Source organism: Anguilla rostrata, chromosome 6, assembly GCF_018555375.3.
Source record: "Anguilla rostrata isolate EN2019 chromosome 6, ASM1855537v3, whole genome shotgun sequence".
NCBI lineage: Eukaryota > Metazoa > Chordata > Actinopteri > Anguilliformes > Anguillidae > Anguilla > Anguilla rostrata.
This window is the reverse complement of record NC_057938.1, coordinates 55,429,128-55,451,761: the sequence shown is the minus strand read 5'-3', so window position 1 is coordinate 55,451,761 and position 22,634 is coordinate 55,429,128. Positions and strand designations below refer to the sequence as shown.

Below are 22,634 nucleotides of genomic sequence, written 5' to 3'. Positions count from 1 at the left end.
TTTCCCAAATCTATAAATGGTCATTGCACTAACTAGTCTGGCTAGAGGGCCCCCGCTGCAGTACCTTCAATGACCCTTAGGGGTCAGTGGAGCGCCTGTTGAAAACCAAGGCACTAGAAGTGTTTAACAGGGTGAGCCACTCGGAAGCACCCTGTCTACGCATTATGCAAATTCAGACTCCACCCCTTTCACCCACCAATTAGGAGTCAGGCTCATTAAGAGGTCAAATGCACACGTTGTCCACTTGCCCCATTAGTCCAACACAACAGAAACAAATAGAATCAAGTAACAAATAATGGCCAAAAAAGAAAATTTTTCATTTATTTTTTTTCTTACATGTTGAATTTGGGGAAACGTTTGACATTTGACAATGCCACATGCCTTCCGGTACTTTTCAACAGGAGCTTCTGAAATATATTCCCCGCACATGCTTTCCAATGAGAATCAGCCACATCTTAATGGATTTAAACAGGAGCAGGACGACGACAAGGCGACAACAAATCATGAATTATTATTAGTAAGGCAGCCACTGTCACACACAATGCATAAAAAATATATTATTTTAAATTTCTGGTACTTGTAGCTGATAGAACTACATCACAGTGCTAACGTCCCTTTGCATGGGAGATTTCACTGCTGTGGACAAAGCTGTCAGAACACTTCAGGTAACTAAGTGACAGTAAGATAATAAATCACTTAGGGAAGGTCTGCCAAACGCTGCTCCTGGGGATCTACCATCCTGTAAGTTCTCATTTCAACCCTAATTTGGCACATCTGACTCTACTAATCGACGAAATCTCCAGCTGATGAATGAGGTGTGCTTTGCTAGGCTTCATTAGGGTTGGAGTAAAAAACCCACAGGACAGTCAATCTCCAGGAACGAGATTGGCCAGCTCTGATCTAGGTCATGGGTGTCCAATCTCATCCAAAAGGGGCCGGTGTGGGTGCAGGTTTTTATTTTTGCCAAGCACTACAACACCCGATCAAACCGATTAATTAATCATGGTCTTCAGTCGAGACCTCGATACGTAGAATCAGTTATCTTCGCGCTGGGCTAAAACAAAAACCCTGTACACACACTGGCCCTTTCCAGGTAAGACTGGACACCCCTGCACTAATGTTTTCAGCCAAGCCAAAGTGTCGAGCATAAACAGCGCCACCTGCTGGGTTACATATGCGATCACCTCACAGTGTAACAAAGCCTTTAATTCCCCCCTGTTCATGCACCATTTACTTTGACACAAACAAGATTTAAAAAACAAAAGGCAAAACACCAATAACATCGTCAGCAGTGCTTGGGACACGATACTCTGTGACTCGTGTCATGTGACACTGGCCAACACCTCAACACTACAGGTGACCCGAGCTTCTGAGACTTTCTGAGACACTTTGCACACAGCAGGGCAGGTCATTCCCATTCTAACATTTAGTGCAAAACAGAAAAGTAGCTCTTAAAACACTCTTTAAAAAAATAAATCAGGACACATGTAATACTAATGCCAATACCACAGGTAAAGCAATAAAATGCCTCATTTTTAAAGGACAATAAAATGCTTCATGAAGGCCAACATGAAAAAAAACGTTACGCGAAACACCATCACTAAGGCGGCGATTCTACAAGGCTTTGCACTCCCACTGCAGCCATTATCGGTCCGCTCGAGCCGCCATTATGGCTCGGTTTCCACCAAACCAAGGTTCTGCAGGGCAAGGCATGTCCGCATACTGTACGCAAAACCTGCACAGCAATCTCCAACAATGGCTCTCTGTTCTGGGAAAAGGAAGCCACGTCTATTTTTAGTAAACCATTTAAATGAAAGTAACGGTTCGTACTTAGGTATTAAAATTCTTTAATAGTTACAGATCGTCCTCAGAATGTGTGAATTTGATGTAAGTAATGCAAGGTAACCAAAGAAATACTGTGTAATTCTGTGACACGGAGACGGACTGGACAACAACCAATCAGAAAAGGCAAAAAGGGTACTTCCTGTTATTTACTGTTAAGTCTCACGCAAGCAAGGCCTCATTGCACACACAATCTCTACTGTACTTTACTATACTCCGCTATACTCTACAGCACTCCACTATGCTCTACTATACTCCACTACACTCTGCTATATTCCACTGTACTCAGCTCTGCCCAGCAATGCCTTATATCACAGTGAGGAAAGTTCACATTGGATAATTTAAAGTGTGCAAAGTTTTCTCAAGGTTTCTGGGAGCAGACCTTCTGAACACGTGCAGCAGAATTCAGCAACAACTGACACGTACGACATTCTCTTTGCCACAGCCTATCAAAACCACGCAAGCCAGCGAAAAAACTGTAAATTACACCACACCCCCCTTGTATCTTAATCTGAGTTACACATCTCCCTCATACTGAACCCCGGGAACAGAACTTCATTCCATTCTGAAAACTGGGCCCAGTTAGAGCTGAGCAGCCTTTCACATTAAGGCAGAGACACATATATACTGATAGTGTGTGGCTACGCTGTTTTAATGGTTATGACATTAAACCTGTTAAAATGATCATGTCCAACACACACACACACACACATACTCACACGTACAAATCACACACTTACACACAGACACACTCACACTTGCTCACGCTCACACACGCTCACACACACTGACACACTGACGCACACTGTCTCACACACACACTCACACACACACACACACACACACGAGACGAGGGGCCTGAGGGTAGGTTAAATCTCCAGGTGGTCCTGCAGGAGGGGCCTGGCGATTTCAGGGTTGCCGGTGGGCGTGGCCGGAAGCTGCCGGAGGGTGACATACTTCAGGAAGACCAGCAGGAAGCCGAGCACCAAGACCACGCCCAGCAGGGCGCCCAGAACACGGGCGTAGGTGGGCTCCGGGACGGGGGGCGGGGCCTGCGTGGGGGGCGGGGCTTCGCGCAGCAGGTCCCGCACGTTGGCCAATGAGCCGTTGTTGGGCGCGGGCGGCAGGGCCAGGATGTGGCACATGAGCGGGTACAGGTCCACCGCACGCGCCGACGCCTTGCTGTAGGCCCGGCGGAAGGCGGGACCTCGGGCCACAAACACGGGGTGCATGCTGGGTAAGGTGTTGTCGTAACCATGGTTACCCACTGGACCAAGAGAAGAGGGGAGGGGAATGCGGGTGCACGGTGGGAAACGAAGGGGGAGAGACAGATTACAGGAGTCTGCATCAGATGACAGACAGCCCATCTCATTTCTACAGTATAATCAACTTACTGACAAATGCGTTTAGTACACATTGAGGTCTTTAACAAAACTGGGTTTGCTGCACGCGCCCACACAGCAGGTCTGGCGGCTGATCCAGCACTTACGCATGAAGCCGTCGCTCTTGTTCTGCACGATGGTCCAGCCTTCCTCAGCGGCGACGATGATGGGCATGATGCGGTCGTTGTGCTGGTAGTGGAAGCGCTCGGGGATCTCCTCCTTCCTGTACACGTGCAGGCTGGGGTGGGCGTTGGCCAGGGAGCGGTACACCTCCTCCAGCTTCCCTGAGAGCGGAAACACACAGGCCAGCATGAGCGGAAACAAACCACCAGAGGGCGCCAGTCTGACACGGCAGTCAGGGTCAAACTGCCATAACCCTGACCAAAGTGTCTTCTATTTCAACTCCAATTGTTCCTATTTATTACAGTCTCTATTTAATTTTAACATTTACAATAATCCATCATTTTTATTTGTTTTGTAACTCATTTGTTTACTTATTTATTGGTGCTTATTCATGGGGGGGGGGGGTTATGGCTCGACATGGGCGGTGCGGCCTGACCTTCCTGGGGCAGGATGCCCACCACGGGGCTCTTGTCGATCCAGGTGTAGGCGTCCCGGCTCAGGTACGCGTCCAGCTCCACCACCCTCTCACCGGACATCTGAGCCATGCCATGGTCGCTAGTGACGACCAGGTTGAGCCGCTCGTACAGCCCCGCCCTCTGGAGCTCCCGGCGCAGGAAGCCCAGCTTGGCGTCGACGTCGGCGATGACGGCGTCCATGAGCGAGCTGTCGGGCCCGAGGGCGTGGCCGCTGACGTCAGGCTCCTCCCAGTAGAGCAGCCCCAGGCGCACGGACGGGTCCCGCGCGAACCACCCCACCAGGCTCCGCACCCGGGCCTCGAACTCCACCGAGGCGTTGTAGGGCAGGAAGTGGGTGGGGTAGGTCCCGCGGATCTCCACGTCCGTGCCGGGCCACATGGCGGCGCCGCTCCCGTGCCCCGCCCTCTGATTGGTGGCCCACAGCGGCTCCGCCCCGTCCCACCAGCGCGGGTCGCGGGCGCTGGGGTGGTCCATGCTGAAGGTCAGGTTGAGGTCGGGGTCGTACATCTCGTTGCCCACGATGCCGTGGCTCTCCGTGTACAGCCCGGTCACCAGGGTGTAGTGGTCCGGGAACGTCTTGGTGATGTAGGCGCTCTCCACCTGCTCCACCCGCACCCCTTCCTCCATCAGGGCGTGGAAGTTGGGCGTGGCCACGCGCTGGACGTAGTCCCAGCGGAAACCGTCGAAGGACACCAGCAGGAGGCGCGGCGGATCCTCCGGCCGGCAGCTGGGGAGCATCGCCATGGCAATCACGCCCAGCAGGCAGCTGGCCTTCACGAGACCGTCCGCCATCATGAACCAGGAAACAGAGCAGGCTGGAGCACAAAGCACAACATTACACACTGAGTACACAAACATCACATCACACACTGAGTACACAAACATTACTCACTGAATACACAACCACACACCACAGTACACACTGAGTGGAGAAACACAAAGACAAACATTGCACACTGAGTACACAACCACACACAACACATTACACACTAAGTACACATTACACACTGAGTACACAACTGACACAATGACTCTATATATTCAAAATATGAAATAGAAATAAAATGAACATAAATTCAAAATAAGTACATTTAAAATTGGTTTTTAAATGCGAAATGTCATACGTGAATGCAAAATCTACCATATAATTAAATTACTTGACAAACATGAATATTTTTTTATTGCTTTTACCATTTTTTAAGTAATTACGAAAGAAGAAGAAGCTAAGTTAGATTTGCGAAACAAACAGCACAGGACCCGTTCTCACGTATAGCTCCATGAACAAAAACAATATGAAAAAATACTGAACATAAATTATTCATAATTTCCAACGGCATAAAAACTTCAGGCTTATGTAACTGACGTTAGCGGTGTAACTTTGTAAACAGATGTCACAGATACGTAGCTAAGCAAGTCTGTTATTTGGATGACAACATGCAAGATCATTCTTGATAATTGACTCCATACATCAATTGCAAATAAAATGAAATTTGACAGTTCGGTAGTTAAGCTAGAAAAATACATTGTGCTGTGTAACACGCTATCAGGTTGGTCAAATCGTTGATAAATTACCTGTTCCTCAAAACCGTCCTTGAAGCGTATAGCGAATGTTTGCTGGCGAATTAGCAACACGCAGCCTGCTATCATATGATCTTGCCTAGAAAACAGGTTCATACGAGGTAAGGCTGTATAACTGCCGCCCTGGATTAGCTATCCTGGTAGGCGAGAGCCAACGACGAAGCTATAATCATTCAACGTTAGCGAGCCTGCTAACCCAAGCTATTAAGCTAGCCAGCAATCGTGTTACAAGAAATATGATATTTAATGCAGCTCACGTCAGTAGCGAAAAACATTTAAACGGCAAATTGTACTTTATTTGTTACAAAAGACCTTAAAAACTAACACTGTAACAGATGAAAGGACATTAATGTAAAATGCAATTTGACATGCCTACCTTGTTAATGCAGTCCTGCACTTGCTGAATATAAACAGACGTTTCGCACACCGGAAGTCCCGCCCATACCCTATTATAACGGAAACTGCAGTAGAGGTTGGCCCACAACTTCGAGACATTGCAAATAATGAGTCTGTAGAATTACCTACATTTACCTTTGACCAGACAAAGGACATACTGTATGCCAAAATAAGGTTTCTTATGTTACCAAAGGAGACAAAACTATAACCCTTTGTCAAGCAGATGGATATGCTTCTCTTCAACAGCACTAAAACAGTACTTACACAAAACCCCCATGTGCATGTAAGACTAGAACAAGAATAAATGACTATCCTCAGCAAAGCAGGGTCTCTGGAAAATGACAAAGAAAGAAGTCATTTATGAAGTGCAAATATTGGGGGGGGGGGGGAGATAAACAGACAAGGCTACTCAGCTCCAGGTCCTGCAGGCCACAGGCATTTGCTGCAACCATGCAACCACTACACCATCTGATTTCACTAATGAGCTTTACTTCCTGAAACAAGGAGGCAAAACATTTCGTCAAATTTGGTAGCTTAGTGCATGTTTGGAGCAAATACCTGCAGACACTGTGGCCTGCAGGACCAGGCGGTGAGCACCACTGAGTTATGTTTTAGGGCAGTGCTGATGTGGGTGCAGGTTTTTATTATAGCCAAACACTACAACACCTAATTCAAGTAAATTAAGTAATCATGGCCTGCAGTGAAGACCTTGATAAGTAGTATCAGGTACCATAGTGCTGAGCAAAAGAAAAAAACAAAAAAACCTTCACTGACCGAATTACCTTTGGGATATTAAGCTCCCCTGCTTCAGGGTAAGTGCTTCTTAAAATTGTAGGGCAGAATCAGTAAATGCTGTGGTCGGAAGTGGCACGGGGCTCTGAAATTGTGGCGACGCTATTTCCAGACTTGTGCGGTGTGTCCTTAAAGACACCATTGCCAGCCCTGACAGACTGCACGGGAAGAACGGCGAGACTAGACCACTGGAACTCTATGTTCTTGGACCGAACCACAAAATTCCGTGACCTCTCGCGGCGCTGCGCGTCCTCGTTGTGGCCACAAGGGGTCAGACTAGTGTAGTTTGATTCCGGGCTCTCTTCGAACAACCTATTGATGTTGTGCCTAAAACATTAAAACCTTAAAACATTTCAAATGCTGTAACTACCTCTACAAGTACAACTACGCCTACAACATTAATAGGAAATAATTAATAATGAGTAATAATAAACAACAACAACAATAATAATATTACCATATGTTGATTTTAACCAAAAATAATCGAACATATTACTTATGAATTATGAATAGTATAAGTTCCGTACTATTAGCACTGGCATTCAAGTAGAAATGTTTGTCGAGAACAATTGCACTTCGAATTATTGTTTCATATGAGCAGTTCCTGTTTAATCGGAATGATTAGCCCGCTACATCCAAATCCCATCTGACAGTCCACTAGGCGCACAATTCCGCACAAGGTGTCAGTCCCGTAGACTTGTCCATTTCGATGTTGGACGCGTCCGGACGTGGGCAGTAGCACATTACGCCTCAGTAGACACTGAGCACGGACCTGTCCTGGAATACAAAACCGTATCCAGGCAACAAAACCCTGACACAACCCCCACCCCACCCCACCCCCTCTTTCGAATGGTCCTCAACCTCAAAAAATGCCAAAGCAGTGCGGGGAAGCGGACTTGTCTTTTGGAACAAACCAGTTGTGCCTGAAGTAACCAGTAAGTGAATCGGAGGCGAAACGGAGCATATGTTCTGAAGCAGGTGAGTCGGCGTTGTTGGAGAATAATGCAGTCTATTAATTATACAGGGCTTAGAAACCAGGATGAGTTTATCCCTCTCAACTCTACAGTTATATTCAAGCTGCTAAGTTCTCACAACTTGCATTCCAATAGCGCGGTGGTAGGTTGAGCATTACATTCAATTAGTATGTTATGTTGCTAACCTAGCCCCTATTTTTCTGTGCGCTGGTTTTAAAAAAAATATATATAGTCTACGTTGCTGCTTCAGTACTAATGTTTAATTAACATCGAACAATATTAGCAAATATTTGGTCGCTTTTCGCATGGCTCGATAATGGAGATTAGGGCTAATTAAGGCAGTCTTTTTTGCCCTGCCGGCTAATTAGTTCCGCCAGTGCGCCACTTTGTATTTGATGTTGGGGGTGGATAGAGTTGAGAGTTGTATTTATCGCTTTTTTTTTTTTTGGTTGTTCCCTGCGATAGGATTGTGGATGGTTAATTACATACGTCTATAGTATTGCTGGCGGGAAGGGGGTGGAGCGGGATGCGCGCGGCCAGACGCACAAAGCCACAGGCGGATGGCCAGTAACCGTTACCAACAGCAACAGTTTTTTTTCAGCCTGCAGTTTTTAAAAGTAACGAAATGCGCCTTCCTCTTGCTAATGGGACGGCTGGCCGTCTGATGCACGTTTCCTTTCTAGAGCTTCTGGCGTTTGAAAACTTGTGAATTTTCTTTGTTATTTCTTGGCACCGGGTACTTCGGAGCATGGCACGTGCTCATCTGCTTTCACCTCCAAATCATGCAACATTAACCCTGAATATGCTGTTAAGATAGTTGACTTCCATATAGAATAGTTTAGTATTTGTCATTTTCGTAGAAAACGTTTGCCACAACACTCTGGTATACTGTCAGATCAGTTGAATGTTTGTCAGGTGGTAGTTCTTGTTCAAGCACTTCTTGTTACTTCCGTTACTGACTCTGAAGGGCGTTATCTACTCACTCCTGTACGTTTCCTTACCTTATGGCCATTTAGCAAATATTCATATCGTCAGACTTACAAAGAAAGAAAACGAGGAGTGTATCCACTGGAATTACTTGCGAGAGCAAATGTAATATCAGAGGAACTAAATGTAAGTTGACCTATGTCAACCTAGAACCGCAAAATCTTCTGTACAGGTGGCATCCATACTAAGCCATAAAGCACGTTATAACAATCCTAAAATAAATCCATGATGACTTCTTGATTGCAGTGACATCCTTGTGCTTGAGTTGTGCTATTCACCCTGGATAAGCACAGCGGCTCAATGGGTGTGTGAAGTGATGCACTGTGGTTGCACCATTCGCCATATTTTAACCCGTTAACGCGTGACATCACAAATACGCGATTAGAACGTTCTCACCTTAACATTCTAATGCTGATGTAACAATCGCGACTGGTAATTGAAAGCAATGGAGTTCTACAACACTGACTTAAAACTTTGGAGAGAAAACAAACGGCACTCTTCAAATGGTAAAGCAGGGAGATTCTCACTCCCAAGACCTCTTTGTCGCCTGGAGTCCCCCTCCCAGGTTTACAGTGGGTCTAAATAGCAGGCCTAATAAATAATTCATGACAGGGATACAGAGGGGCCTCCGAACAGGGGGATAAAGGACAGCTTTGGTACAACAGGAATAAAATAATCAATTGGATCACATTACCTGCAACACAGAGGGCACGAGAACACAAACAAGTGCCTAGGGGGAGAGGTACAGAGCACTGGACACATCATCCATTACATTACAGGCGTTAACAGACGCTCTTATCCAGAGGGACTTACACAACTTTTTACACAGCATTTTACATTGCATCCATTTATACAACTGGATATATGCTGAAGCAATGCAGGTTAAGTACCTTACTCAAGGGTGCAACGGCAGTGTCCTATCCAGGAATCGAACCTATGACCTTTTGGTTACAAGCCCAGTTCCTTACCCACTGTGCTACACTGCCGCCCACATCCACGATCACCGATATATCTGCACGCAATTCAATAAAATAAAAACCGAAACTCATTTCAAAAGAAGCGCTAAATAGCGCTGACATCGGGGTTGCGTGCATCTCTGAACAGGGCTGAGTTTCTGCAAAGAGCAGCCTCATCCAGATAAGCGCGTTTGCCTCCGATAGCTGATAGCGGACAGATTACATTTAGATCCGCCGGTGATTACGCTGGCCGGGGCCGGCAATCAGCGGAACGGCGGGAGGTCCACCTTTTTTCCCGCGGTTAATTGGAGCTCTGAGCGGTAACCATGGCGATAGAGCGTGAAGGCACCGGCGATCCGATTATTTCAGGCTCGGGCGTAACTGTCGATTAGGGAACTGGTCTCGTTCCTCAAAATGTTTTTTCCAGCGAAAGCGGAGAGCATCCATAAAGTTACCCCAGCACTCTTGAGCCCTGTGCAGCGCGCCCCCCCCCCCCAACCCCCCAACCCCCCAACCCCCCAGAAGCCTGTCAGATAAATGCCGGGATTACCCACAATGCCTCAGCCTTCTGCATTATTTAGCGAGACAATGGCAGGACATTTCCCGTAACATGCTCGAAAAGATGATCGATGCTTCGCACGAAAGCCCCCGACCCCAGTAACGTGCACCCCGTGGGCAACTGCGGTAATAAAAGATGCTGTGACACACAGGATAGACACAGGAAGTCCTCTCATTAAAGAGAAGCGCTGAGTTCCTCTCTTCCTCTGCCAGCATCTTAACGTGCCTTCACCCGGCCGACCGTACGGTACGCTAACAAACATCTCCATTTAAAACGCCCGTCTGCCGTTTACTGCACACCAAAATAAATCACCGTTTTAAATGGCCACCTGCTGAGGGAAAGGGGTCATGTGACAATGCAGCAAATCTTCAGAGGGAAACTCCCATGGCTTTGTGTACAGGGCGGTCATAGGCTTTGGTGGGGGGGGTGGGGGGAGTTGAAAGAAAAGGGGCGGGGTTTCGGCAAGTTGGTTTGTCTACCTCGTGTGCATTGTGCTGTACAGACAGACAGACAGACAGACAGACCAACCAGGCCCACTCCTGGCACAGGTTCTACCACTCTGAGACAGCCCGTCACCCATCACCAAATAAATACCTGCTGTTCTAACGGCCTCCACCAGGGGGAGCAGCTGGCTCTGAGCCATCCCCTGGTTCCCCTCTCTGTCTGAAAGTGGGTTTAATGAGCACAGCGCTAGCGCTAACGCTAACGGCACTGCAAAGCAATCAGAAGGGTGGGCTAGGCTCCTCACTGGCACTCTTAGTCTGCGTTTCTCATTTGGCACGGTGGGGAAAAGCCACACAGCTTAAATCCCAGAGTTTTCCCAGTGTGCCCTTGGAGGACGGAGACGGCGGCTTTTCCGTAGTCCGGAACGCCGTGTTCCCGCTGTACTGCTGGGATGCGAGCAGCGGAGTGGGAATTTTGGGCTGGATGCTACACTTTAAATCCAGAACCAAAAGTTTCTCAAATTCTAAATGTGTACGATGAGGGCATTCAGTTTTATTCCAAAACAAAAAAGCCCCATAACATCAAAATATAACCATTACAAAGAACCATTTTCTTGCTTTAATTAGCACCGAAAAATTATTTTTTTTGTGTAGTCTTCTCCGGGAACCGTGCAGAAACACTCGCATTAAATCTTTCTACGATCCTAACAACGCACCCCTGAACTGTCTAACAGCCGGGGTTTGGGCTCCTGTTCTTCCGAAACGTTAGAAATACCATCTGGAGATTTAGGATTTATTTTTTAAATTATTATTATTATTTTTTAAATCCTCCCCTTGGAAGTACGAGCCAAATTTGAACTTCTAGCCTTTGAATGGACAAAATGCTGACAGAGCGTGGCTAATTGCGAAGATTGAATGTGAGGTTAATTAAGGTGATTTAAGGCTAATGGCGCTTTGATCTGCAGATAAAGGACTGTGTGTGTGTGGGATTAGAGAGCCCAATGAAGGCCTTTCCAGCCGGACCGGCCCCAGTCCCGACTGCTCGCTGGCACCGGACCACACTCCCCTCCTCAGAGGAGACCGTTTTTGGGCAGCTTGGCTCTTGGCAGTGCATTAAAGTGTTTCTGTGCTTGTAAGCGGCGTTATTGAAATCGGGCTTTCAGAACGAGGCACTACGGGACATCACTGGGGTGGGGTGGGGGGGGGGGGCAGTTTGCATTCACACAACCCTTGAGTCTCTAGTGCTTCCCCATTACAGGAAACGGTGATCTTTAATCCTAGCAAGCGGTCAGCAGACCAGCCAGGGCAGAAACTGACCAGCCGCACAGAACCAGATCAGCTGCACAGAACCAGAACACATCAGCTGCACACAGCGGATCAGCCGCACAGAACCAGATCAGCAATCCCACTGGCCAGCGGGTCGTTGCAGAGAAAAGATTATTATCATGTTATTATTCACAGACACGACCAGGCATTGATGTGCTTCATGTGCATTAGCATAGCCGTGTGCAAACATCACGAAACCCCGCAAACAGAGTGAGGGAGTGGGGTACGGGGGTGCTGGTCTGCGCGGTGTCGCTGACACTGGCGCTGAACTGAGCGTGAGATTCTGTCATTTCAGCTGCTGCCTGCCGAACACACCCCTGGTTTGCGGTTTTTGGTTGGAGGCGATGGAGATCTTTTCGGGCTCTCTCCTCGTCGGGATGTTTCTCCCGTCCGTCTCCATGGCAGCCACAATTTCGGCGGGTCGCTTCGCAGGACCGAATGGGACCGTCCCATCGATCTGAGAGCTGCACGTTTCGGACACGCCCCAGAGAGCAACGGACTGCTGGAGCACCAGCAACGATAAAAATAAACAAAAAACAACCAATAATCTCTGGACAACAGCGCTGATGCTCTGAGGAACTCACACTCTCTAACTAAAATATCCGAAACAAAACAGAAGCGAGAAAGAAGATCTACTTTGAAAACCCTGATAATAACGGCTGCAGTTTTTCCAGTTTTTTCATTTTGGTCGAATTTTGGCAGATTTTTGGTTGTTTTTTTTTGTTGTTATTGTCATGGACACCATGTCCCCACCCCTCATCACAGTAGACAACGTCAGCAACCCGCCGGAGCAGCAGGGGATTGTGGGGGTTGCCCATGACGACCACCTGGGCAGTCTGAAGGCCCTGACGGAGAAGCTTCGGCTGGAGACGCGCCGGCCGTCGTACCTGGCCTGGAAGGCGCACCTGGAGGCCCGGGGTTCGAGGGGCCCCCGGGCCGCGGAGACGCCGCTGGGGCCCGGCCAGCAGGAGGCGCTGTGTCCCCTGAGGCAGCCCGAACCCAACCCCCCCTCCGCCGACACCCGCCACCCCCCCACCGGACTCAAGGGGTTCGGGAACATCGACGAGGCCCTCGTCTGGCTCAGGAAAGAACTGGTAAGGACCCCCCCCCACAAGAAAAAAACCACCCCATAAGGCAGTGGTCGTTCCCCAACCTTGTTCCTGGAGATCTACCATCCTGTAGGTTTTCATTTCAACCCTAACAAAGCACACCTCACTCAACAGCTAGAGAGCTCGTTGAGCTGCTGATTAGTTGAGTCAGGAGTGAAATGAAAGCCTACAGGATAGTAGATCTCCAGGAACAGGGTTGGGCAGCCGTGTCATAAGGGGTTTCCGAACAGGGCCCCTAAAATGACCATCTGTGGCAGGGCTGGGGACCACCTCTAAAAAATGGCTGAACACAGAGAGAGGACAGAAGAGGGGTGTCCAGTCTTATCCGGAAAAGGTCAGTGTGAGTGCAGGTTTTTGTTTTAGCCATATGCATTAGCAATATGACACCCGATTCAACCAATTAACTAATCGTTGTCAAAGCCAAAGCCTTGATAAGTAGAATCTGGTGTCTCGGAGTGCTGGGCTAAAACAAAAACCCGCACCCACACCGGCCCTTTTTCGGACAGGGCCGGACACCCCACCCCTGGGACAGAAGCCCAAAACCGATGTGTGAGCGGGAGGTCTGTCCCCGTGAGCGCTGGCGTTGAGGATCTCCCCGGGTTCGTTTCCCAGGGCCCGTTCCCACCGCTAATAAGCTAGTTAGATACGACGGAGACAAAGGGGTGAACCCGCGGTGCCCTGTGCCCCCTGTGCCCGCTTAGCCGCGCCGCGGTGGCATTCCCGTTTAAGTGGGCAGAAGTAACGTGGGCAGGAGAGTGTGAGCGATGAGCCGTTTCTGCGGGTGCGATCGTCGCCCTCCCAATTATGCCATCTGTTAGCGTGGACCGCCCGGCCACTGAGCACAGAGACATGCACACACACGCACACGTGCACTTACGCACGCACATGCACCGGCACACATACTCAAAAACATGTACATGCACACACACACACACACACATATACACAGACACTCACACACATGCATATACTCACATACAAATACGTACACACTCACACTCGCACATACACAGACACACGTGAGCACACACACACACACACACACACACACACCTTGAAATAGATATATTAACATGCCCCTGGGAATGTGGAGCTAGAGACATCTCCAGCTAACTTCCCCTGATCCACTGCTTCCCCCCCTCCCCCCCGTGCATTGCAGACGGAGATGCGGCTGCAGGACCAGCAGCTGGCCCGGCAGCTGATGCGTCTGCGCAGTGACATCATCAAGCTGAAGATCGAGCAGACGTGCCACCTGCACCGCTCCATGCTCAACGACGCCACCTACGGGCTGGAGGAGCGGGACGAGCTGTCCGACCTGCTGTGCGACTTCCCGCTGACGCCCGGCTTCGGCCTGTCCACCCCGCTGCGGCTCATCGGCGTCACCAAGATGAACATCAACTCCCGCCGCTTCTCCCTCTGCTAGTGCCACGCCGCAGCGCTACTACAACACACAATGCTAACACAGCACTGCTACAACACACAACGCTAACACAGCACTGCTACAACACACAATGCTAACACAGTGCTACCACGACAGTACCACAATGCCAACAGAACAGTACCATAACGCTAACACAACGCTACTACAATGCTAACACAGCACTGCTACAACACACAATGCTAACACAATGCTACCACGACAGTACCACAGTGCTAACACAACAGTACCATAACGCTACCACAATGCTAACACAACAGTACCACAACGCTAACACAACGCTACTACACTGCTAACACAATGCTAACAAAACTATAACGCTACCACTGCTCTACCACAACGCTGCTGCAATGCTAACACAACACCACAGCGCCAACACAACACCACACTGCTACAGCACCAACACAACACTACAACACCACCACAATGCTAACACCACAGTACTACAACACCGCAACACTACCATAACACCAAACTATCACACTACTTGCCTATAACATCACAACACTGCTACACCACCACAACAGTATAAGTGACAGACTTGTTGACAAGTGCCCAATTCCTGTGCATGTTCCCTGGGATCCCTGTGGGTGCCAGAATCTTTCATAACCCCCAACCCCCCCAACAGGTCATGATTCACCTGTGAGTAAAGCAACTGGACAAATGGTTGCGTCCCAATGTTATGGACAGAGATGAGAGATTTCAGGTACACCCCATCAGCAAGGCTGCGTTTTCATGTCTTGGACTACAGTTCCCACCATCCTTTGGGAACTCCATCTCTGACACAGGAAGTATATGTACAATGCTGGAGTGACACTGCCAACTGTTCAGCCAAAGTCAGGTACTGAAACCCTGGCAAATTACTGCATTATGTTTTTATGAGACAATCTGTGCTACTGAGACAGTACTTGTTTATAAAGGTTTTCCCTGTAACTAAGCAATTTTGAGAGAAGCATACACAGAGGTACAGCTCTATGCTTTTTATAGTACTACATATTATATTAAACTACAGAAAATATTGTCAAATGAGTTTGTTGATATGTCATAATAAATAGAAGTAGTCTCTTCAGTTGGATCAATAATGTTCTCCTCTGTTCCACCCTGTTAGACAAATGGGTAATTTATAATCAGGGAAATATTACGAGCGGGCTGCTGTTTTATTGTGGGTTTATATTGTTTGGCTGTGTTTTTTAATGCCGTTTGGTTTATTGCAAGCTTCTGGGGAAATCGAGCCGTGGTTTTGAAGGGCTTTGAGTAGCATTTGGTAACAATAACGTTCTTTTCTGGAAATAATAGGCGGGATTGTTTGAAACGGTTCAGCGTGGAAAGGGTCCAAATCAGTGTGATGCTGTACCCTGCCAATCATAAGGCACAGTCTGCTCCGCATCTGAAGACGGTTTAAAGTTTCTTTATAAGAGTCAGCTGCTCGTTACTGCCGATGCTCCAGAGAAATGGCGATGCTCGCTGTCTGTCTGTGGGCTGGGGGTTCACGCTCAAGTTCAGCCAATCACAGTTCATTGGTTTCATCGTTATGTCATCAATTATGTCTTCCTGCATATAAAGCCATCATAAATAGTGCTGTGGAGCAGAGATAATCCCATACACACACACAAACGCATGCACGCACGCACTCCCACACACACGCGCCTAGATGCCTATGCCTCCATTCAATCTACAGGAACCAATGAGAGGGCAGCATTTAGCGTAACCCCACCCACATTTGCATTCCTGATGTTCTGTGATTTGGATGAATTATTTAACGTGTTTAGAGTGTGCAGTCCCAGGACAAGGGGGTAGGAGTGGAGGGCGGAGGGAAGAGGCTGGGAAAATTTTCGCCGTGGCACTCTGCACTGAGTTCCGGAATTTTCCGCGGGCTGCCCCCCCTACGTGCACCTGGACCACTGTAGCTTCCCCTTAGCGGCCTTCAAGAGACCCCTTTCATTAAGAGCGATCCATCACCCCCCCCCAATTGATCGCTACAGTTACCGAACATCTCCATTAGCCCCCGAGGCTGGAGAGGGACACAGTGCCGGGAGAGGATGCTGCGCTTTCAGTCTGGCTCTGTGGTTACGATCGCCGTGGGAACGCTCATGGGAGCTAATGGGGCTGGCTCTTATTTCACCTCCATAAAGACACAGGAAGTAATCAGTAATCCATATGTTTCCCATTCCCATACAGATCACATTCCCACTGGGAGCACCCCTCCTACTGCTGCACCTCTCTGTCTGCACCTCCTCCTCCTCCTGCACCTCCTCTCTGTCTGCGCCTCTCTGCACACAGTTTCAGGGGCTTACAAGTGTCAGACTGTGCTCCTCTCAGCATTAAAAACAGCATTTGAGGAGGAGTACGGGACCTGCCCATATAGTGGGAAAGTAAGAGCAGATGAAGTTTCAGCACGGACTGGGGAGGGGCGAGGGGGGTAGAGGGAGGGAGTGAGGGATTAGGTGCAGAGAGGAGAGGACAATAGCAGGGCTGAGCTTTTATCATTTCAATGAGAAAAAGACCCTCTGGCACTCCCCCTTTACAATGCTTCACCCTCCTCTTTCTGTCTGTCTCTCCCCTCTTTCCTCTCTCCCCCCATTCCCCTCTGTCTGTCTCCCCATTCCTCTCTCTCATTCTCTCTCTCTCTCTCTCTTTCTGCAGTACTATGTGACTTGTGTGATGTAGTTATGAATATGCTTTTTCCATAAGGGTTTTAATGTCCTTTGTGAAATTCAAATCTCTTATTATTAGTATTGTGGCTTAGTAGCCATGAAGCCTGAGTTTCCCAGGGTTACCGGTGTCATGTGATCTGGACGATGCGTACCCCAGCGCCCCATACACACCGTTACACAATACCACCTTCACCCTAACCTGCCACTCCTTTCTTTTACTTTCACCCAGTGTTTTCAGCTTGTGAAACAATGCTCAATATTTCTTTCAAAATAGTGTGTGTGTGCGCGTGGTGTATTAATGCAAATTTATGAGCATGGCATGTGCGAGAGTGTGTGTTTTTCTGTGTGAGATTACGCGGTTTACGAATCAAAGTGAGCATGTTGAGCTTGGCATCTCTAGCGCCCCCTCTCTGTTGGAGCCAGAATTACATGCCATGAATGACTTCGCTAAGACGCGTTTTCACGCTTCAGATAAAGCAGCTTCATGCGAGATCATCGCCGCCGAAATCTCTCTTCTGATCACGGGCCGGCTGAAACGGCCACGGACGTTCCGGAAGACACGGCGACACAATAACTGTACGGAATCACACAAAACCACACACACAGCTGCAGACTAGAAACACACAACATTCACACGAACACACATTCTTGCCGTCAATGTGTTTAATTCAGGTGATGAACACTCAGAAAAGTTTTTAAATTTTTTTATGAAAATTAGCATTAAAATACTAATTTCACTGGAGTCGACCGGTTACGTTTGGATACTGATCTCACGGATACACGATATAAAATGTGTATTTTAAAATGTGTATTTTATATCAAACGTTATTAGCCTCTGCAGCAATGTTCGTTCCAGCCAAATAATACATGAGGCTGGAGCGCCATCTACAGACCACAAAAGAGCATAGTTTACTGTTAGACACCAGTGGACGGGGCCGTTCAATTGCGCCCTGAAAAGATTTTTGGTGTCATCGTGACAATATTTGACAGGCCACAGTTGGAACTACTTAAGTAGCCAACGACAGCGATCTGTGCTATTGTAACGTACGCTTATTTTTAAACCGAATTGAAAAAAAATGTTGTTCAAATGTCACAACAATCCACAAAATCAAATTCACACTGACAGGACAGGGAAATATGGCACTGTGACATCACACACTAAGATCGTCATAGAAGGAAAAAAACAAAGGGTCTTGAATTTATTTGTTCACATTTTAGTTTTTTGCCAGTTGACCGTGTGGATATTCTTCATTGGTTATAGTAATGTAGATGTGCTCATTACTTCAGTGTATGGTTGCCTTACTCACCGTCAAGACAACGTTTAGGGCCGCAATGTAAGTTGCCAATATGGCAACGGTCCTCACGCGGTGTTTGTACATCTTGATTTTGTTGTGTCATTTAAGGGTACCTCATGTCACCGTGGATAACGCGTTACTGGACCTGAAACCATTCTCCGGACCGGAACATACAGGTAAACAACGGAGAGACGTTGGCGACCCGTAGGCTCCAAGTGACACAGTATCACTGTTGTCTAAATGACGAGCATTTCGTTATTAAATATGTCCCGACTAATTATGCTTAAGCATGCTGATATGTAGCCTAACCTAGTGGAATAGCAGTTTTCTACAAATACATTATTATAATAATCCTGGCTCCGAACCCTACGTACGTAATAGAAACCGGCTGTGAACTCTGCACAAACTACATTGTCCATAATTTGGTTGACTAACGTACGTGACTCTCTACCTATAGTGTTGCAGGATTGGGGGACAGGAAATGTTTCGGTAAGTGTAAAGCGGACTTCCACTGTGTAGACCCCTACATCGCCGCGTGAGTTTAAATAGGCCCCCACATCGGTGAATGGAGTTGCACATGGTGCGTGTCTCTTGCAGGAATACGCATTCGCGGTTGAGGACCGAGACGCCGAACCCCTGCCATCTTTCCCCCCTCAAACTCTGGAACCACGCCGAATTTCCGAGGACGCGGGTCTGAATAGAGACTTCAGTTTTGACGCAGATCGACCACCGGCAGGTACTCTTTGCCTGCTCTGTTTTCTGCTCTTTCTTCCGTGGTACTGTTGCCACGGTGATTGGTTCATGTTTAATCCTTTTAGGTGTGAGATCACAAATGCATAATTAGAATGTTCTTTACTGAACAGGATTCTTTTCTGATGTCACAATCACTGCTGGTTAATTGCAAGCGGTGGAGTTCTAGAAAACTTGCTTAGAATTATGAAGAAAAAAAATATTCCAAAAAACTTACTGTTCAACGGTTTAAAGGAATCCTCAGGGCGCGTGGATAAGGTTGATGTTTCTGACTACTCCGGCAGGTAAACGCCCCTCCCCGTTCCACAGAGCTCTCCTACTGGTTCGGAAGCATTTGGAGACACTCCCTGACACGGTAACTGCATCTTTCTCGCTCAGCGATTAAAACCTCATTGAAATGCAGGTTCTGATTGGTCCAGTGTGGTTCCAGGTGTTTTCAATGTGGGTGCAGTGATTGGTGCAGTGTGGTTTCAGGAAGCAGGTGTCCTCAATGTGGGTTCTGATTGGTGCAGTGTGCAGGGGTTTCAAATGCGGGTTCTGATTGGAGCAGTGTGCAGGGGTTTCAAAAATGCAGGTTTTGATTGGTGCAGTGTTGTTGCAGGCAACAGGTACTATAACCCTGGCTGAACTTTCAGATCATTGGCAGCCTGCCAGAGGCATGGAAACTAGGCCCCGCCCCCTTCAAAGTGCCCCTGGGAGCTGTAGTCTTCACCACCGCCATAGAGATCCTCCTGTTTCTAGTGTTCACCTGGAGAACCGTCCGCACTGTGAGCTTCATCATAGCCATGCACACGTTTCCTTACAGAGTCCTGCTCATTAATGCACTGTGAAACCTGTTCATTAGCCTGAGCTGCTCTGAACTACTGCAGCTTAGCTCACACACGTGTTTGTTTTTTTTTCTTTGTGACCGGTAGAAGACACCCGACCAGGAAGTGGAGAATGAGAGACGCCACTACGTGAGGAAACTTCTGGCAGAGGAGAGAAAGATCCAGAAGCTGCAGGGTACATCACACGTAACCCATAATCGCCATGACATAATTATCCGCATATGAAGTGCCCTAACAAAACATGCCATATTGACAGTACTGTATGTACCACAGAGCGGGTGGATTATTAAAGGTGTGTGTCTCTGTACCACAGAGCTGGTGATTATTAATGGTGTATTTCCTGTCTGTACCACAGAGCGGGTGATTATTAATGGTGTATTTCCTGTCTGTACCACAGAGCGGGTTGATTATTAATGGTGCATTTCTTGTCTGTACCACAGAGCGGGTTGATTATTAATGGTGCATGTCCTGTCTGTACCACAGAGCGGGTGATTATTAAGGGTGTATTTCCTGTCTGTACCACAGAGCGGGTTGATTATTAAGGGTGTATTTCCTGTCTGTACCACAGAGCGGGTTGATTATTAAGGGTGTATTTCCTGTCTGTACCACAGAGCGGGTGGATTATTAAAGGTGTATTCTGTCTGTACACAGAGCGGGATTATAAAGGTGTGTGGTCTCTGTACCACAGAGCTGGTGATATATGGTGTATTCCTGTCGTACCAAGAGTGTGATTATTAATGGTGTATTTCCTGTCTGTACCACAGAGCGGGTGGAGGCTCTGGAGCGCGACGGGGCTGCTCTGGAGGGGCAGAGGCTCCAGCTGAAGGCCCAGGTCGAGGCCGGGGAGCAGAGGCTGCAGGTGCTGGACCAGCTCTGCCGGGAGAAGGACTCCAGCCTGCAGCAGTGAGAACCAGACCAGGCCTGGGGAGGGAGGGAGGGATGAGGGGTGGAAATGAGGGATGGGGAGGAGGGATGGGTGCAGTGATATTTGGGGAATTACTGGGGCACCAGGAGATGAGGCAATGCGATAAATTAACTGAATTACATTACATTACATTACATTACAGGCATTTAGCAGACGCTCTTATCCAGAGCGACTTACACAACTTTTTTACATAGCACAACATGAATTGTGTTTAGGAGGGAGGCAGGGTGGTGTTTGGGAGGGGGACTGGACTTTGTTTGGGGTGGGGGGGCGAGGGGCAGGGCTGTGTTTGAGAGTGAGGGGTGCAGGGTTGTGTTTTTGGGGGGGAGGCAGGGCTGTGTGTTGGGGGGTTGGGTGTGTTTGGGGGGCGAGGAGCAGGGCTGTGTTTGAGAGTGAGGGGGTCAGGGCTTGTGTTTGGGGGGGAGGGTAGGGCAGGGCTGTGTTTGGGAGGGAGGGGCGCAGGGTTGTGTGTGGGACGCTGAGGGACCGGTCTGTCTCTGCTGCAGGAAGCTTATCCAGGAGCAGGTCGATCGGCAGGAAATGGACACGGTCCTGAACACCTACAAACTGCGCATCCAGGAGATCAGACAGGAGAAGCAGAGGAGTGAGCACTGCTACAGGGGCCAGGTGAGCGAGCCGCACCTGCAGCTTCACCTGTGGCGATATGATCAGTACCAACGCTAATACCCCACCCCACCTAACCTCACTCTCTCTCTCTCATTCTAGATTGACTACGTTCAGAGGAGAGCATATGAGAACTCGGTAAGGGTAGCGTCCGCAGTTGTGTGTGTGAGTGGAGCTGTTATTGGCGGAGGTGGTGTGTGTGTGTGTGTGTGTGTGAAAGAGAGAGGAGCAGTTTTTGGCAGTGGCAGGTGTGACTCTCTCCCTCTCTCTCTCCCCCCCAGATGAAGGTGTGTGCTTTAGAGCAGGCTCTGGAGCAGGAGAGGAGCGAGGCCGAGAGACTGCGCCAGTGAGTGCCCTTACCCCTCTGAAGAGCACGTTCTTTCGGAATGTTTGTTTCTTTCAAAATTCTAAGTCAGTGTTCTAGAACTCCGTTGCTTTCAGTTGCCCAGCAGTGATTGTGACATCAGCATTAGAATGTTCACTTAAGCTCATTCTAATCACACATTTGGGATCTCACACCTTAAGGGGGGCACTTACACACAGGGAGGGGCACAAGGCACCCCTTAAATGGGTCACACACACACACAGATTGAGGGCTGAAGTGCAGGTAACTTTACCTGAGGACACAGATGTGAATATCTGAGTGAAAGAGGGAGGGTAGGGACACACAGAAAGGGCTGCGATGGCTCATATTTCCACGTCCTCATTGATTGGTGGGTTTACAGGCTGCTTGCGATCAGTGTGAGACTGGCCCAATTCCAGCTCTCCATGGACACCTCTACCGGCTCGGACCACCTGAGCCTCATACCTGAGACAGGGGAAACAGGTGAGGAGCAGGACCAAAGCCCATGTGCTGGTGACCACTGTGCTGCCCTGTGATTAACAGATCTCTCTGCTCTCTCTTCTAGATGTTTCTATGGTCCATTCTCAGCCTTCTCCAACAGACAGTCTGTTTCCTGACCTGGCCACGCCCCTCAGACCTACTGCAGTAAACACATCCCTGATTGGACAGACTCGTGCCCTGGCCACGCCTGCAAACAGATCCCTCCCAACCAACCTGGGACTGCACATCTGAGTACCCAGCACTCAATGAATATGTGCTTACCTGTTCACACACCCGTCCCATGCTTTAGAGCACCACTCGTCTGTACTTACCTGTTCACACACCTGTCCCATGC

The 22,634-nt window shown here is 48.5% G+C and overlaps 3 protein-coding genes across 7 annotated transcripts; 2 read left to right on the top strand and 1 right to left on the bottom strand.

Annotated features, from left to right (window-relative positions):
• Positions 1 to 293: 293 nt before the first annotated feature.
• On the bottom strand, positions 294 to 19,435 carry enpp5 (ectonucleotide pyrophosphatase/phosphodiesterase 5). Of its 3 annotated transcripts, none has more exons than XM_064340714.1 (4): positions 19,298 to 19,435; positions 3,784 to 4,638; positions 3,332 to 3,508; positions 294 to 3,109 (listed from the first exon to the last, which is right to left on the bottom strand). In XM_064340714.1, exons 2-4 carry the CDS (start codon positions 4,616 to 4,618, stop codon positions 2,712 to 2,714), a joined length of 1,410 nt encoding a protein of 469 aa, XP_064196784.1. In that variant the 5' UTR covers positions 4,619 to 4,638; positions 19,298 to 19,435; the 3' UTR covers positions 294 to 2,711. The 3 variants fall into 3 exon arrangements, with proteins under 3 accessions (XP_064196784.1, XP_064196786.1, XP_064196787.1); XM_064340716.1 differs by lacking the exon at positions 19,298 to 19,435 and adding an exon at positions 5,778 to 5,929; XM_064340717.1 differs by lacking the exon at positions 19,298 to 19,435 and adding an exon at positions 5,346 to 5,717.
• fam167ab (family with sequence similarity 167 member Ab) lies at positions 6,341 to 15,450 on the top strand. Of its 2 annotated transcripts, none has more exons than XM_064340724.1 (4): positions 6,341 to 6,386; positions 12,130 to 12,928; positions 14,103 to 14,384; positions 14,421 to 15,450. In XM_064340724.1, the coding sequence occupies exons 2-3, from the start codon at positions 12,569 to 12,571 to the stop codon at positions 14,364 to 14,366; spliced, it is 624 nt and encodes a 207-aa protein (XP_064196794.1). In that variant the 5' UTR covers positions 6,341 to 6,386; positions 12,130 to 12,568; the 3' UTR covers positions 14,367 to 14,384; positions 14,421 to 15,450. The 2 variants fall into 2 exon arrangements, with proteins under 2 accessions (XP_064196794.1, XP_064196793.1); XM_064340723.1 differs by lacking the exon at positions 6,341 to 6,386 and adding an exon at positions 7,243 to 7,567.
• Positions 18,248 to 22,563, top strand: LOC135257698 (transport and Golgi organization protein 1 homolog). 2 transcript variants are annotated; one of them, XM_064340721.1, is made up of 12 exons: positions 18,256 to 18,506; positions 18,788 to 18,819; positions 18,928 to 19,066; positions 19,365 to 19,435; positions 19,716 to 19,847; positions 19,995 to 20,082; positions 20,672 to 20,810; positions 21,339 to 21,459; positions 21,559 to 21,594; positions 21,738 to 21,802; positions 22,182 to 22,282; positions 22,365 to 22,563. In XM_064340721.1, the coding sequence occupies exons 1-12, from the start codon at positions 18,383 to 18,385 to the stop codon at positions 22,529 to 22,531; spliced, it is 1,215 nt and encodes a 404-aa protein (XP_064196791.1). In that variant the 5' UTR covers positions 18,256 to 18,382; the 3' UTR covers positions 22,532 to 22,563. The 2 variants fall into 2 exon arrangements, with proteins under 2 accessions (XP_064196792.1, XP_064196791.1); XM_064340722.1 differs by lacking the exon at positions 19,716 to 19,847 and having other exon boundaries at positions 18,248 to 18,506.
• The last annotated feature ends 71 nt before the right edge of the window (positions 22,564 to 22,634 follow it).

Bases quoted from the DNA above. Each gene is read 5' to 3' on its own strand.
- fam167ab (XM_064340724.1), top strand. From the start codon at position 12,569: ATGGACACCATGTCCCCACCCCTCATCACAGTAGACAACGTCAGCAAC. The intron at 12,929-14,102 runs GTAAGGACCCCC...CGTGCATTGCAG, and splicing joins TCTGGCTCAGGAAAGAACTG to ACGGAGATGCGGCTGCAGGA.
- enpp5 (XM_064340714.1), bottom strand. From the start codon at position 4,618: ATGATGGCGGACGGTCTCGTGAAGGCCAGCTGCCTGCTGGGCGTGATT. The intron at 3,509-3,783 runs GTCAGGCCGCAC...TTCCGCTCTCAG, and splicing joins GGGCATCCTGCCCCAGGAAG to GGAAGCTGGAGGAGGTGTAC. The intron at 3,110-3,331 runs GTAAGTGCTGGA...CTCTTGGTCCAG, and splicing joins CAAGAGCGACGGCTTCATGC to TGGGTAACCATGGTTACGAC.
- LOC135257698 (XM_064340721.1), top strand. From the start codon at position 18,383: ATGGCAACGGTCCTCACGCGGTGTTTGTACATCTTGATTTTGTTGTGT. The intron at 19,067-19,364 runs GTACTCTTTGCC...CTACTCCGGCAG, and splicing joins CGCAGATCGACCACCGGCAG to GTAAACGCCCCTCCCCGTTC. The intron at 19,436-19,715 runs GTAACTGCATCT...CTGAACTTTCAG, and splicing joins TGGAGACACTCCCTGACACG to ATCATTGGCAGCCTGCCAGA.